General features: G+C 32.7%; 1 protein-coding gene across 12 annotated transcripts in view; it reads right to left on the bottom strand.

Moving 5' to 3' along the window:
- Window positions 1-13,918, bottom strand: part of Shi (dynamin-1 shibire) — a 32,849-nt gene extending 18,931 nt beyond the window's left edge. The window contains exons 1-17 of one of the 12 annotated variants that reach the window (XM_076798618.1): window positions 13,801-13,918; window positions 12,916-13,135; window positions 11,539-12,459; window positions 10,304-10,377; window positions 9,711-9,860; window positions 9,434-9,637; window positions 9,138-9,330; window positions 8,844-9,053; window positions 7,812-8,026; window positions 7,564-7,709; window positions 7,331-7,488; window positions 4,376-4,402; window positions 2,885-3,056; window positions 2,564-2,809; window positions 2,305-2,316; window positions 1,358-1,564; window positions 664-839 (exon numbers count right to left, since the gene is read on the bottom strand). In XM_076798618.1, the coding sequence (XP_076654733.1) occupies window positions 664-839; window positions 1,358-1,564; window positions 2,305-2,316; window positions 2,564-2,809; window positions 2,885-3,056; window positions 4,376-4,402; window positions 7,331-7,488; window positions 7,564-7,709; window positions 7,812-8,026; window positions 8,844-9,053; window positions 9,138-9,330; window positions 9,434-9,637; window positions 9,711-9,860; window positions 10,304-10,377; window positions 11,539-11,702 (2,354 nt within the window). In that variant the 5' untranslated portion in view covers window positions 11,703-12,459; window positions 12,916-13,135; window positions 13,801-13,918. Of the gene's footprint in view, window positions 1-663; window positions 840-1,357; window positions 1,565-1,874; window positions 1,887-2,304; window positions 2,317-2,563; window positions 2,810-2,884; window positions 3,057-4,375; window positions 4,403-7,330; window positions 7,489-7,563; window positions 7,710-7,811; window positions 8,027-8,843; window positions 9,054-9,137; window positions 9,331-9,433; window positions 9,638-9,710; window positions 9,861-10,303; window positions 10,378-11,538; window positions 12,477-12,915; window positions 13,136-13,800 lie in introns of those variants that run through there. The other 11 variants (XM_076798619.1, XM_076798622.1, XM_076798629.1 and 8 more) reach the window with 11 other exon arrangements.
- Window positions 13,919-14,248: the final 330 nt, after the last annotated feature.

The raw sequence follows: 14,248 nt of genomic DNA, 5'->3' as shown, positions 1-14,248 counted from the left end.
AGACCTACCTAAACAATTAACACATCAGTATGTTTCAAACATTGACCCAATGATACGAAAATAATTAAACAGTTATATCTTTGAACATCTGAGATTGCACCCAACGCAAGCATAGAGAGACTGATAATTTCAAAGTTATATACTAAAAATTTCATATCCATATCTACATTTGTGAGTTAACGTTTGTACTATTTACACATGAAACTGCTCTTTCAATAAAGTTTTAAAATTCCCTTGAAGTATATTATTCGAAAGGTAGTACCTGAATCCCAAAATGTTCGCTCTCAGAGGCTCATATAAACATTACGATTAAGAGGAAATGTGGAAGACGTTTGCAGCGTGTAAAAGATTAAATAATATTTTAATAAAGAAGTAAGTGTAGAAGATAGACGCCGTGAAAGCTCGGATAGGCTTCGTTGGAATGGAAATTAAAAGATATGAAGCATTTCAGTTAGTGTATATACAGACGAAATAATTAGACTTCATCTTTAGACTTGAAAATAATAGAAGAAAAGAATATACTTAGTAGAATCGTTGTAGCTCTTACCCAAGACTGTTTCAATGGTGTTCAAGTATATGTGGCAAAAGCAGGCAGTACAAGATTGAAATATACCGAATTAGTTAAATGCATAAGCGACAATGAAAATAATAACATAAATTTACCTTGGATTCTCGCCAGACGCCAGCCAGTCGTTCTTCACCGGTGGTGGCACCGGGGTGGTGACCGTAGCCATCGAGACGTCTCCAATGATGCGCAGCGCTTCCTTGCATGCGTGGTACATGCGCAGCATTTCTTCTCGCTTTTGTGCTTCCTCGGGCGATTCTTCCATCATCGAAGCCTGCAGTTATACAATAAGTCATTTAGTTACAACTTAACAAATATAACACTATATCATGAAAGAAATTCGAAAGAATCGGGATTAATGTTATATAAAAGACTGATCAAATTTAACACGTTCACTGCCGTCATCAATGTATGATGATCGTAAAGCAAAATCAAGTTAACTATATCACGTCGTTATGTAACCTTCTGCTCTTTGAGGTCACCTCTGACGCGATACCGCTATTTTTTTTTTAACTCTTAAGTCACATCTGGCGTGACATCATTATTATACCGTGACTCTTGAGTCACCTTTAGCATGACAACATTATTGTTCTACAGAACTCTAGTAGGCAGAAAAACTAATTATAACTTGTTTTAGACAATATTTTTTCGTATTTTGTAAGAGAATACGCTGCATTTAATAGAATGTTCGAATTATAAAGGCCGCTATCCTAACAAACGCCGACAGTAAAGGTGTTAATGAATTTAGCAAGAAAATGGAATTGATTAAGATATTTTTTCGAAAATACTTACCTGATCGCCGCTCGCATACAAGTGTGCCAACAGCTCCCCGTTAATGAAATCCTTTGCGTTGTTAATGATCAAATGCATAATTGTCTTTGGAACCAGATCACGGGTAGTTTTTGTAACAATCTTCATGTATGAATCTACTAAATTCCTAATAGTCTCCACTTGGCGCTCCAATTGAGGATCCATAGATGATTGAGCTTCTGATCCGCCCTATAAATGCGAAAATTATAAATTTCACGTGCTAATGGTTGCAGTAATAAGAATTAAGTTTCATATTATATTTAAACAGAAGAAAATAAAACCTATTAAAAAAATATCACTGCTATAATAAACGTGTTATTGATTTCATGTATAAATGCAAATGCTGTTAGTAACAGAAAAAAAATCTTTACAAAAAGACGCGAAATATCTCAATGGCGTATTTGTATTCGCAATCGAAGCAGAACTGGGTGGAGGTGTACTATACTTGTGTAGGTGTTGTGTATCTTGCATGTCTATAACATTCTATAATCGTACCAACCTCGTATCCTTCCTTTAGTTGATTAGAGGCAAGAAACATTCAATAATTGTAATGCGATGTAAGAATTTAATTAAATTCTGAAGAAAGCTAAAAACGCTATCTGCACTTGACTTAAGAGAGAACGATATTAAAATTAGTGGACCTATTATTCTTTAAATATAATCATTCTATTGCATTACGGAATTAATAATTATGTGGTAATAAGCTCAAATTTCTTTACATTATGAGATTCAAATTGAATGAGTTCTTTCTTAAATATAAATCCTCACTAATCAAACCACATTTCAAGTATCACATCACACTAGTAGAAGTATAATATTTACTAAATATGTTAGAAATATTTTCTACCATCAAAGATTGTACCACACCACCACACAATTAAAAATCTAATATAAAACACATTCTGTTTATATTTTCGGTACTAACTCACCCGCTGCTTATCCTAAAATAAATCAAAACAAGTTTTTTCTAATAAACATAACAAAATGTATCGACTTACAATAATTATCTATCTTCGTATTAACATAAGTAAAAATATAATTTACTATTAAATAAAAATTAGAACAGATATGTAAATTTGAAATAATATTATTTTACCATTCCATATTGTGTCGTCAATTAAAATACGTTACACGTGGTACACGTATACGTAATAGGTTAAACTTGATAATTATTGTATAATAGCTTACCTCTCCTTCTCCATTTGTTTGCTCCGTTGATTTTTCGGGATATACGCCAGCTCTAAGGAACGATGCCTTCCAGGAGTCAACATCATCCTGTGTTTCGCAACTCAATTCAAGCTGTTTGTAATCCTTATATACATTTCTGCCTTCTGGATTGAACAATGCAAACAAATGGCGCCGAGACATAAATCCTTGTTCCAAATCACGCAACTTCAAGCCGTCTAATGGTAGCATGTACTTCTTTTCACGTTCCTAAAAACGGGGACAACATATGTGAATTATATCGCTTCGCTATTAAGTGGTACGTTTCGATAATAAAATATTTACTTCTTCATCTTTGAACCAGGAAATGCTCTCTGATGTTAAAACAAACCAATAATCTCTAGATCCACCTTTCATTATACCAAGATTATGAATGCACATGTATCCCTTGCGTATCACCTGATTGCCTAAAGTATGGCGTCCCGATTTAACAGCATTTTCTGATGATTGTTGGGCACTGTAACACAAGGAATAATATATAATGAAATGCCAATTAGAAAAGAACATTTCAATACCCATGTACAAAAAATTCATTATAACAACTTGCCACAAAAATCTGTTAGTTCATCATATAAAAAATATCTAGCAGGGTAAAAACCTAGCAACTTCTTTTGAACTTATTCAGACGTTCACACAAGTTTCATAAATTGAATCTTTCGCTAGAAATAAAAACTGGTAAATCATATTAAATAAGTATTTTTCTCAAAAATGTGTGCACTTACAATAGAAAATCAGTAAAAAAAAAAGAAACATGAGACATGACAAAAGAATAACAATATAGAGAGGATAATTACATGGGCAATATATCTTTTGTTTTATCTGTCATAATAAGAGTCCAATAGAATTGAAAAAAAAATATAATTTTACCTTTTGAACTGTATTAATTTATATGTGAAAACTATAACATACAGCCACAACAACTCCATGCATATACTCTTTCATACAGCTTTAAATGTCACGCTTGTATATTTCTGGGTATGCACACCATTTGTAACACGAAGATACACACAACGTTAGTACTACTAAATCAACACTGTAGAAATTTTGCAGGTCATAATGCACAAAAAGATGCATAAGCACATTTTACATTCATCGTGAAGAAACAGTGAAAAATGGTGAAACTAAGATTCAATGGTGCTGTATGAAATATACAATTTGGAGCATTTACGAATGATTTAAGCAATGAATGATTGATTCATTTGGTAGTATATTCGTTTTGTGCAAATATATACAAAAGATTGAAGCAATTTAATCTTCAACAAATTTTGGCTGTATTCTACTACTCTATATAAAACTATGTATAGAAATATGTAGCCGAAAGAAACTCAACAATTCATATTTAATAATTTATAATATTTAATTGTATTTCTATTCGTTTTCATTAAGTATACTTCTATTTCTGGTATTGTACATTTATTAAAGCTGTATTTACTTTGTCATATCAAGTTAAATAAATAATACATAAGTTATAATTATAATGTAGAAAAATACAATATTAAAAACGTATCATAAAATCGTAAATTTCGACTTAATGTATAACAAATTAAAAAGGCGCTAAACGGAACATCACATATCTGTCATTGTGCGAAATATAAAAACGAATTGAAAATTCTTATATGTTATGGATTATCTTGTTTGTTATATAAAAATTATAAAAACCGAATGCTAGGGAAAATTAAATAAAAAAGTAAGCACAAAAGAATAAAGAGCGTGATAATGGAAAAGGAAGAAAAATGTAGTGTAAATCATTGTTTCAATGTACTTTATAATTCTTACCTTGCATTATGGCTACTGGCTGCCGCGCTGCCGATATAATTAAATTATTTCTTTAATTGTGAAGTATAAAGAATTAATGAATGGAAACAAATGTCAGGAGATGTGTATATGCTATGTAATTCAAGGAAAGACATACATGAAGTTCGTACGACACAGAGTTAATGAAGACAGTGTTAATAATGTACAAACACCACAAGAATTAATGGTACACAAGAGCTGCAGCTGATTATACGGGACAGTTTCTAATAGTATGTCTTGCCTTTAACAATACAAGAGGTAGCGTTGTAGTGGAAGTTATAATATTCTTATTGTTTGTTCGAGATATTCTTAATTACACAGTAATATGAGAAATAAAGTTATACAAATATACTTCTAAGATTCACGTACACTTTCAGAAATGAAAGTCGTAGGGAAATATTGCTGTACAATTAAATGCCAACAAATCAAATCTACGAAAATGAAATAATTTCACCGATAAAATTGATTTTTGCACTCAATTCATTTTCATATAAATTTTAAATACTTATCAAGTGTTGAGTAAGTAGAAATATATTGAAATGAGGGAAAATATGAGATACAATTTTATATGACTATGTATATGACACAAAGTGTCATACAAATATACATGAAATAGACAGAACAGCAGTAAATTCTACTATTTGCTAATGATACAAAGAATATATGTACCTGAGCTTTGAAGAGCAAAATGAAATAACAATATTCGCTAAATTGAAGCTTGCTATGTGAACTGACGTTAGCAAAGCATGCACAATTGTAATATACCGTATGGGCCTGATCGTGGAAAGTACATCGTTATATTCGGTAATTATTTACGAAAGGGTACTCCGCTCTGATTTTGAAATATATTGTCAGGGACAACAGCTCCCTATACGTATAGTTACCGTCGCTAAGTCTTAGTCTTCGAGATAATGGCAAAAAAACTAAGACTTAGCGACGAACCTAATCCAAACTTAACAAAAATTCGTTTAAAATGCGGTGGATCTAACAGTTTTTTTTACAAATATCTTGGAAAATAAGGCCGAGCGACGATAATACGGTAATAGATATGTAAGTTTCAACGAAATCAGAGAGGAGTACCCTTTCGTAAATAATTACCTTATTTTCTTAACATTGAATTCCATTTTACTTTTCAACTATTCTTATATTTTTCTAATACTTTAATATTTTTCAGGAAAATACGGTATAAATATGTATTATAATATGTATACATAATTGATATACAGGGTGTCCTAAAATGAATAATACAACCGAGGAGGAGATGGTTCTACGTGCAAACACAAATCGAAACCGCAGAATAAAAGTTTCGGGTACGAAGCTTCGTTTTGGAGAAAATAAAAATTTCATCGAACATGCTTGCATTTGGATTAGATTATTCAATGTGTCTATGTGTTACTCGTTATTTCTACTTGTAATACGCACTTATAACGCCATGGTGTTTTCGCAATAATTGGAATGATTTTTCGAATGTTAATTGAAGCTATGTAAATTGCATTATTATAAAAATACCACCCTCATTCTTTCACAAACAATAAGGCATTTACAATCGTAAGCGTACTAGTTGGCTCACCACTGATTGGCCATCAACGTTATAAGAATACTGCTATACGCCATATAAATTATCTAGCGATATTGGTTCTACTGTTTGACGTATTTCTTACAGTTTCAATTATTACTGAACAACTTATATCGCCAATCGTCACAAGTGACAAAGATCTCATAGAATAAAGTGGATGTAAATCATTAGGCAAAACATCTTGGTAACTGCATCAAACGCACACCAAAAGAGATAGACAATTTGTATTTATATTGTTATCATGTAATAAATTACAACTACACAGGGTGTCTAAAAAGAAAAAAAAACACTTGTGTAATAGTGCTACGCGTGAAGTGCAAAATTCACGAAACGCGTGGGCCACTAAAGCATGGAGAGCGTAGTCGTTGTAAAGGTTAATGTAAATAAAAATAACCAGTATTGGAAAGACAAGTTAAATCTAGCTCAAATGCACGCAGATTAGATGAACTTTTAAATTCGCTTCCCTCCAAGACGGAGCTTCATTCGGAAAAAAACTTCATTCTACCTTTTAATTTATGTTTTGCATGTCGAATCACCTCTTCCTCGTTCATACTACTAATTATGGGACACCCTGTATAGCCAAATATATATTAACATAAATAACGGAATTGGCGTAAACAAAAGTGGAACAAGCAGACTAATGTAACTAACTGTATATATGCGACCTGTCTGTTTTCGTATTTTTGTATTTTCACAATTTTTAATAAACCCGAATGAAATTTTCACAATAAAACCATAATTTTAAACAGTATAAGTGTTTGTTTTAGTAAAGCATATTGTCATTATGTGAACTATACTATGTGTTGAATTTACATTAGTCATGCAATATAGAATTCATTACTGCAAGTGAGAGAATCTTTTTTTGTCTAAAGTAACTCACTCGAGATAGAACGCTTAAATATTTTAAATGCCATTAGAGATACAAGTCAATATTCACACGATGAATTCGAATGTAAATATATGATATATCTTTAATGGTAAAAGAAATGTGAAGGTGTTCTATTTCCGATGAATTCCACCGTATCGGTATTACGCACTTTTCATTTCGAATTACGATTCAATAGAAACAGAAGTAACTCATATTCGTATGACATTTTATTCCTATATGGTAAGCAATATAGCTACTTTTAGTATTTTATTAAGTTGAGTCACATTTTTTTTAGAGGTAGAGAGAGAGAACTACCAAAATTAATGTATACAAGTACATTGAAAACTATAGCTGCAGTCATGAATGTAATAAGAACAACATATAGCGCTAGATGTGCGGTTTATAAAAATAAAAATTGTTGATCATATTATTTACTTTTTTGACTTTGCTGAATAACTACGAGAATATATAATTAAATATAGGAATAACTTACTTGGCAAAACCAATAAAATCTTCGTGGTTCGTGTTCATGTACGCCAGTTCACAGTCCACCAAAAGTACCAACTGCTCCTTGCACATCTGCTCGCGTTGCCTAACATGAGAGGTAATGATACGTTCCGTTTCTTCCCTCAATCTAGGATAACGGTTCATCTGCCATTCAAAACAAAAGTGGGTTTTAGTATATTGTAAAGTTTACAAATAATAGACAAAAAACAATTTACCTACCCTATCTGTACAAATGCGTACAACATTACTGAGTTCCTGTACAACTAAGTCTACGCATTTTAGACTGGGTTCTTTGAGTCTATTGATTTGTTTCTTCACTATTGCCTCAAATGCCATGTCAGGAGTAAACAATCCCACTCTGATACCTATGACATTACACAGCGATTTAGTAAATATTTTTAAACACAGCAGCGCCCGGCACGCAATATTTTTATAATAAAATTAAGAACAGCGTAACAATAATTTACCATGAATGTTTCTAATAGCAAATGCTATTTCTCGTCTCAATTCTTTTTCATCAAATTCCATTTTAACTATTTCGAATGGAAAACGTTCGTGGAATAATCGATTAATTTTAGCACCACCACTAAGTTCCATTGTATTGATTTGTGCAGATCCAGAGCCTTCAATAGTCCTTTCAAAATCTGATTGAAGTTGCTGTATCATCCTTAAAAATGTTTTTCTTTCAATCAATGCATAGAAGAGCACTAAACGTTCATATTAATTATATGGGCAGAGAGTCACAACATTTAATGCTGCAATAGGTAATTTTGCAATGTTTCATCGCTATGTTAAAGTTCATGTTGTTAGTTAAAACAATTGTTATGATTCACTCTTCAGTTACATAAGTGATATTAAAATGCATAACAATTTGCATGCAGACTATGCACACATTGTTAAAAACAAAGGAAAACTGTAATACCTACATATACAATTGTATAGATCTGAAAAATAAAAGAATGCTCTAAATGTCAAGACCCTCCACCCATAGTATACATTAAAAGAAAACGATGAAAGGTAAGTTTAGATTAAAAAAAGAAAAAATTACATTTGTGAACATACATTACAAGGTGTGAGACATTTAATATAAACTTAGTTATCTATTATTATACATTTATATTTTCTGTTTGTAAATCTGTAATTTTAATCTTGAAGTAATCAAAATTACTACATCAGTACTACAGTTTCCTTTCGGTATAAGACGATGATGTTTCTTTCAAAATAAGAAAATCTCTATCCCCTCTTTTTCTTTTAAAAGTTGTTCGCTAGACACCGTTTAGTGCCAGAACGAGAGGGTACATCATATTCTATCCTATTCCAACGAAAGACATCGCTGCTCGGCCGACAACTTTATGGTCTCTGTGCTCTCCTTCTCTCTCTACCCATTCGAGAACAAAGTCAAGCCACGTAGGTACCCTCATCCGATATACGACAAAAGCTGTCCAGAGCGTTCGTCTTATATCAAAAGAAAACTGTGAAATTACTACAAATGTACTTACTGCAACATAGCTTTTGTCTTTATGGCAGGATCATCGGGTCTAAAATGTTTATATTGTTCCACGTCCTTTTCCAATGCAAGTAACTGTTTCTGTAATCTGTCTCTTAATGCTGGTAAAGTATCCCTGATATGATTGGTTAACTGTTGATTCAAGACTCGTTGCAAGTATGGTGTTCCTAATCTATCTGCTAAATGCCGATAAGATGGATGGCTAACAAATAAAAAGACATTATATGTGTAATTTGTTCAAGTATTTTAACTTATATGGCAGCATACAACAATTAATTGTTTATACCTCAGGAAAAACTTTCTTTCCGCTGCCAAAGCATTTTTAATGTCTTTTCTACCTTCTATATCTTTCTGACTTCTGTTAACAACACCTATGTAACCACGTCTCAAGGGTAGTAATTTGTTTTCCAAAATATCCCTTGCATCAGTTCCATCATCCATAAGATCCAATTTTGTAATAACACCAATTGTACGTACACCTTAAAAAGATAACATTATAAAAATATCTATCTATAAGATTAGAAAGATTATGATAGAAAAATATCTATCTATACGTAATATCAAACATGATTTAAATTGTACCTTCAGGGTCTACTTCTTTAGCAAGTTTCAGAGCATCACTGTTCGCCAAATCAGTGTTTGCTGGAGTGACCGCTAATATGAGGCAATTCTCTCTTTTGATAAATTGAAAAATCATGGCTTTAATTTGAGCTTCGATATCTGCTGGTTGATCCCCAATTGGTACTTTTGTCAGACCAGGTAAATCGATTAGCGTCAAGTTTAGAACTGGTAAGGAAAAATATAAGGATTCAATATGCTTGCATAGTTTAATATAAATTACAGTCAAAAATAAATTTACCATTTGGTGAATATACTCTTAAATTAATGGGTATGTTGGATATACCCTTGTTGCCACCTGTTACTCTATCAGTTTCAGCTTCAATTTCTTTCCGTACTTCATCAAAATCCACAAACTTCTTACCCTTACAATGTAGAAATTCGGCAAATTCTATAGTAAAATAAAACAAATGATATATAGAATAAATCTTTTTCAAAAGATATTACAGTAAAATCTGAGATTGATGTTTGTAATGGAATTAACAATGCATTCAACTTTCTAGTTATCAAAAGTTCATTGTCGTAGGAAATGAGATAGATAACAGTTCAAAGATACTGCCATCACGCTTACATGATAGCTACTAAAGAATCTCTGTAAAGTATATAGTTAGTACGATGTGCACAAGGGAAAAATGAATATTTTATTGAAAAAAATTATTATATGTTTCAAATGAAAGAAATGAGGAAACACATTTAAGTTGAGCAGGTTAATCTAATCTTTGAATGAAAAGAATTTTGTTTACAATTATGATAGCTGTTGTATATTTTTCAGATACTAAACATCCTCTAACTCCATAGTATGAAAGATTGATAATCAATTTATCTATGACTCACCAGTTGGACTGTTAATCAATTGCAAGATAAGCGGTCTTCTGGTTACAATGCCAGATCCTCTGGGTAAGAAATCTCTGAAAAGAACGTCATTATAAATTTTATCATTATGATAATTCCAGAGTGTTCTTTTTGCATAACAACGTATACTTCATGAATTACATTTAAAAGCAAGACACCGATTAAATACTTTCGTTAAATATGAGATCTAACAAAGTAAAACAAATATATATTTTATTGGTTATACTTCCGAAAACTGGTCACATCCGATTTGGCTGAAATTCTGAAAATAGGTTCTTTTTAGATAAAAACAATATTCGCGAGAAGAATCTTTGATCTGAGTTAGATCCGAGTTAGGTTTGGGTTTTTTTAAATTTTAGATCATAATTTTCGAATCGCCAAAAATCGTTCTCGTAAACATCGTTTTTATACAAAATGAGACTATCTTTAAGATTTCAGCTATATCAGACGTGATCGGTTTTCGGAAATTTCGCCGTTTTCATAAAAAAATCTGTATTATTATGGACTATATTTCTTTATTTGAAGACTGGAGTATTTTTTACATTTTTAACTATAAAATGGTTACCAAATAAAAAATATATATAACCAAATTTAGCACACATGGTGTGCCAGTAACATTGAAAGATAGAAAGTGATCAATTAATAGCCTCTAATAAACAATGTTCAGTAGAAAAAATTTGTTTTCATAATTTAAGAAATTATGTCCTACAAAGAGTCGAGACATTTATAAATTTATATATTTTGTATAATAATAATGGTAAACAGTTCTATTAAATGTTTAGTAAGTTAAAATGAAAAACATGATATTATGAAGTAACATGAAACGAGCCATGAGCAATTAAACTGATCGTTTAGTATAATAAAAAATATCTGATCCGAATAATTCATTGAAAGATCAGATATCGGAAAATATAAGGAAGAGGAACGCTTTGACAGGTCGCTATGTAGGCGGCCTCTCATCATTAAAGATATGTATATGTAGTTGATTTTCATATCACGATCGATAGAGATTAAAATAGTTAACCTAAAGGGGCACAGGGAACAGGAGCATAGAAAAATGAAAATAACCAATGACGGATATTGAAATTATAACGTGGCGTAATTCGCCACGCCTTTCATCAAATGTCTGGATATTCCACTGGCTAGGATGAGTAACTCGTCGGTGATGTTTCATGGAAAAAAGTCGGTGAAACGATTGTGAAACGAGGTATACTTACTTCCCGACAAAGTTCTCGAGAACGGAACTTTTCCCAGCGCTCTGACCACCTACCACAGCGATTTGTGGTAGATCAAGTTGCATATGCACCCCAAGTTGTGTGAATGCATCTTGCAGCTTGTTCACGATCGGGATCAATTGTTCCATACCCGTGTTTCCTGCCATTTTGTCGAGGCTGTGTGCTCACTGACCCAAGAACACGATCGTTTTCAGTTTTACGGCTGTGTCCTGTGGGCGACACCGAGCTGCCACCACTTCCACGCACAACCGTCGAGGGTAGCTGCCAGAAGTTATCCTATCCGTTTTTCGTGGTAAAATGCGCACTATCAAAATGGCCGATTTCGAGAAGGCACGTCGGTCTACATCGAATTTCACCGCATTTTCTCCGAAAACCGTGACTGTGCACAGGATCACAAACGAAAGATGTCAGCCGCTGGCTCTACTGCGAGAGGAAAGTCACACCACAAACCTCCACAACCACTGCCGTTCACATAAATGAGATCCAGCGTACAGACCAAGGCACGTAACGTTTCAATCGATAATCGAAGCGTGCGCACAGGCGCCTTCGTTGTGACCCACTTTTCGCCGCGAGATAAAATCCATATCGTTCTCCTGCTGCTGACCTTTTTCCACTTCCCACCGTAATTTGCTATCGAAGGAAGCTGGAACTACACACCTTTTGTCTGTTTCTCGATCTTATCGCGATTAACAGTTGTCCTCTTCTTTTAACCGCAACCCATTGATTTTCGAACGATACGCGGCAAAATACTTTTACTGGCGCGGAACGTTTGTAATCATTGAGAAAGTAGGCGGTGACCAATGAGAATACCACTTTCTTGTTACTACATTTGTAAAAACGATTGTTTCATTGGCTGATGCTTAATGCATAAGCATTTGGATAAATATGCGAAGAGAGCCACTTCTGCTTTTAATTACCTTAAAATATGTTGTCAAGATCATTATTTCGAACAACTTTTTCCTATACATATAATGAGGGCTCCCTCTCAGTTTTTGAGATATTTGAAATAAAGTTAGAGATTTAATCGGATTAGGAATTTAATGTAATAGCACTGCCTACAGTAGGCAGTGGTAATAGGAACTTAATATATTAGAGATTCAACCTAAAGGGGATGTTTTAAATTGTTTTCCGCGTTCGAGACCCAACCCAGACCTAATGCCGTAGATTTACGTTACATGAGTACATCACAAAAAAAACTATTATATTACTGTTAATGTATTCAGTTAGGTCTGCGAATTAGGTTTGCTTTAGGTCAAGATTAAGTCTGAAATAAAGAAACTATTGTAATATTGCTTTTTTATTCGTTTATATTTTTACTAATGGAATATATCAGTAACAACCTGAATATTGTAAACTAACCTCAAACTAAATATTTGGACAGTTGGTAACACTGTTAGTTTTTGTCCGCAAAACGCTGAGAATCTCCAAGTGTTCGAGTTTTATACTTTCAACCACTGTATCTATAACCCAAACCATCGATCATTATAATTTCGGATCTCGTGCTGACGCATTTGCCATCATGGACGCATAGATATACGCACGATGCATTGTAGTAGTAGCAATAGTTCATCGAAAATATCTCAGATACCAAAAGAGAGCGCCTATTATATGTATAGAAAAAGGTTCTTCAGAATAATGACCTTGAAAATATATTTCAAGGTCATTGAAATCAGAGGTGGCTCCCTTAAACTATATTTTTGCTTATAGTCGAAATAAGTGAAGAGAATTTATTTGATTGAAAAATATGATCCTTATAATCGACAAACAAACTTTCTCAAAGTTCCTCTTTTTAAGGTATCAAGGTTATTTACATTTTTTTACAAAATGAGACTCATTTTACTAAGAAGCACACGTTACATTGAAAGATTATACCTTTATAACCTTCAACTGACCTTGATCATCGAAAAATCATAGTTTTATGTATTTGAATACATCCTTTAAATAAAAAGCACATGAGTAATTTCGTTCGTAGTATTAAAATAAATGCTTCAAGATCTTGCCCTGGATCTGAATATTTGGGATATCAGATACTGATCAGATATCCAAGGAATGCTAGTGTATATTTTCCTTAGAGGCTATTTCCGTTGTACGTCAGCTATTACCTTAGCGTCTCCGAAAATATTTAGAAATCAAGAGCAATTACGAGCACTTGTTGTAATACAAATGTGGAGGAGGGATGTTGAAAGGTGTCCTGTCATGCATACCACACACCCTTTTGGATCGAACAATTCGGGAAAAACTTACCCCCAAAAATAGTGTAATTATTTTAGGTGCAAAACTGTGCAAAAGACAAACGGCCTATGTAAACTATGACTTATTTCCCTAGACGTTCTATTTCTACTTTTATTATAACAAATTGACATTGTATGATGCTTACAGCGTTTCTTAATTGATACAGTTATTTACGTTATATACGAACTATTTGATATATACACGTAAAATTAACATTATTTCGATATTTCGTCCTAAAGGCTAGAATAGGAATTACAGATTCTGTCAGGAACTTCGATTAGAGCTCTGCTTCAATTAAACATTCAATAGTCGATATACTGGTACGTTATATATTTCACAGAAATTTTAATTAGAATATTAAAAAATTAAGATATAGCTCAGATCGTGTGATGCAATTGTTATGCAAATATGTTTGTAAAATTTGACAATATTTACTAAAGATAAAATAAAAGTTCCTATG

The sequence above is a fragment of the Halictus rubicundus genome, chromosome 12, assembly GCF_050948215.1.
Source record: "Halictus rubicundus isolate RS-2024b chromosome 12, iyHalRubi1_principal, whole genome shotgun sequence".
NCBI lineage: Eukaryota > Metazoa > Arthropoda > Insecta > Hymenoptera > Halictidae > Halictus > Halictus rubicundus.
Note: the sequence above shows the minus strand (reverse complement) of the source record. Positions and strands in the feature narration are given on the sequence as shown.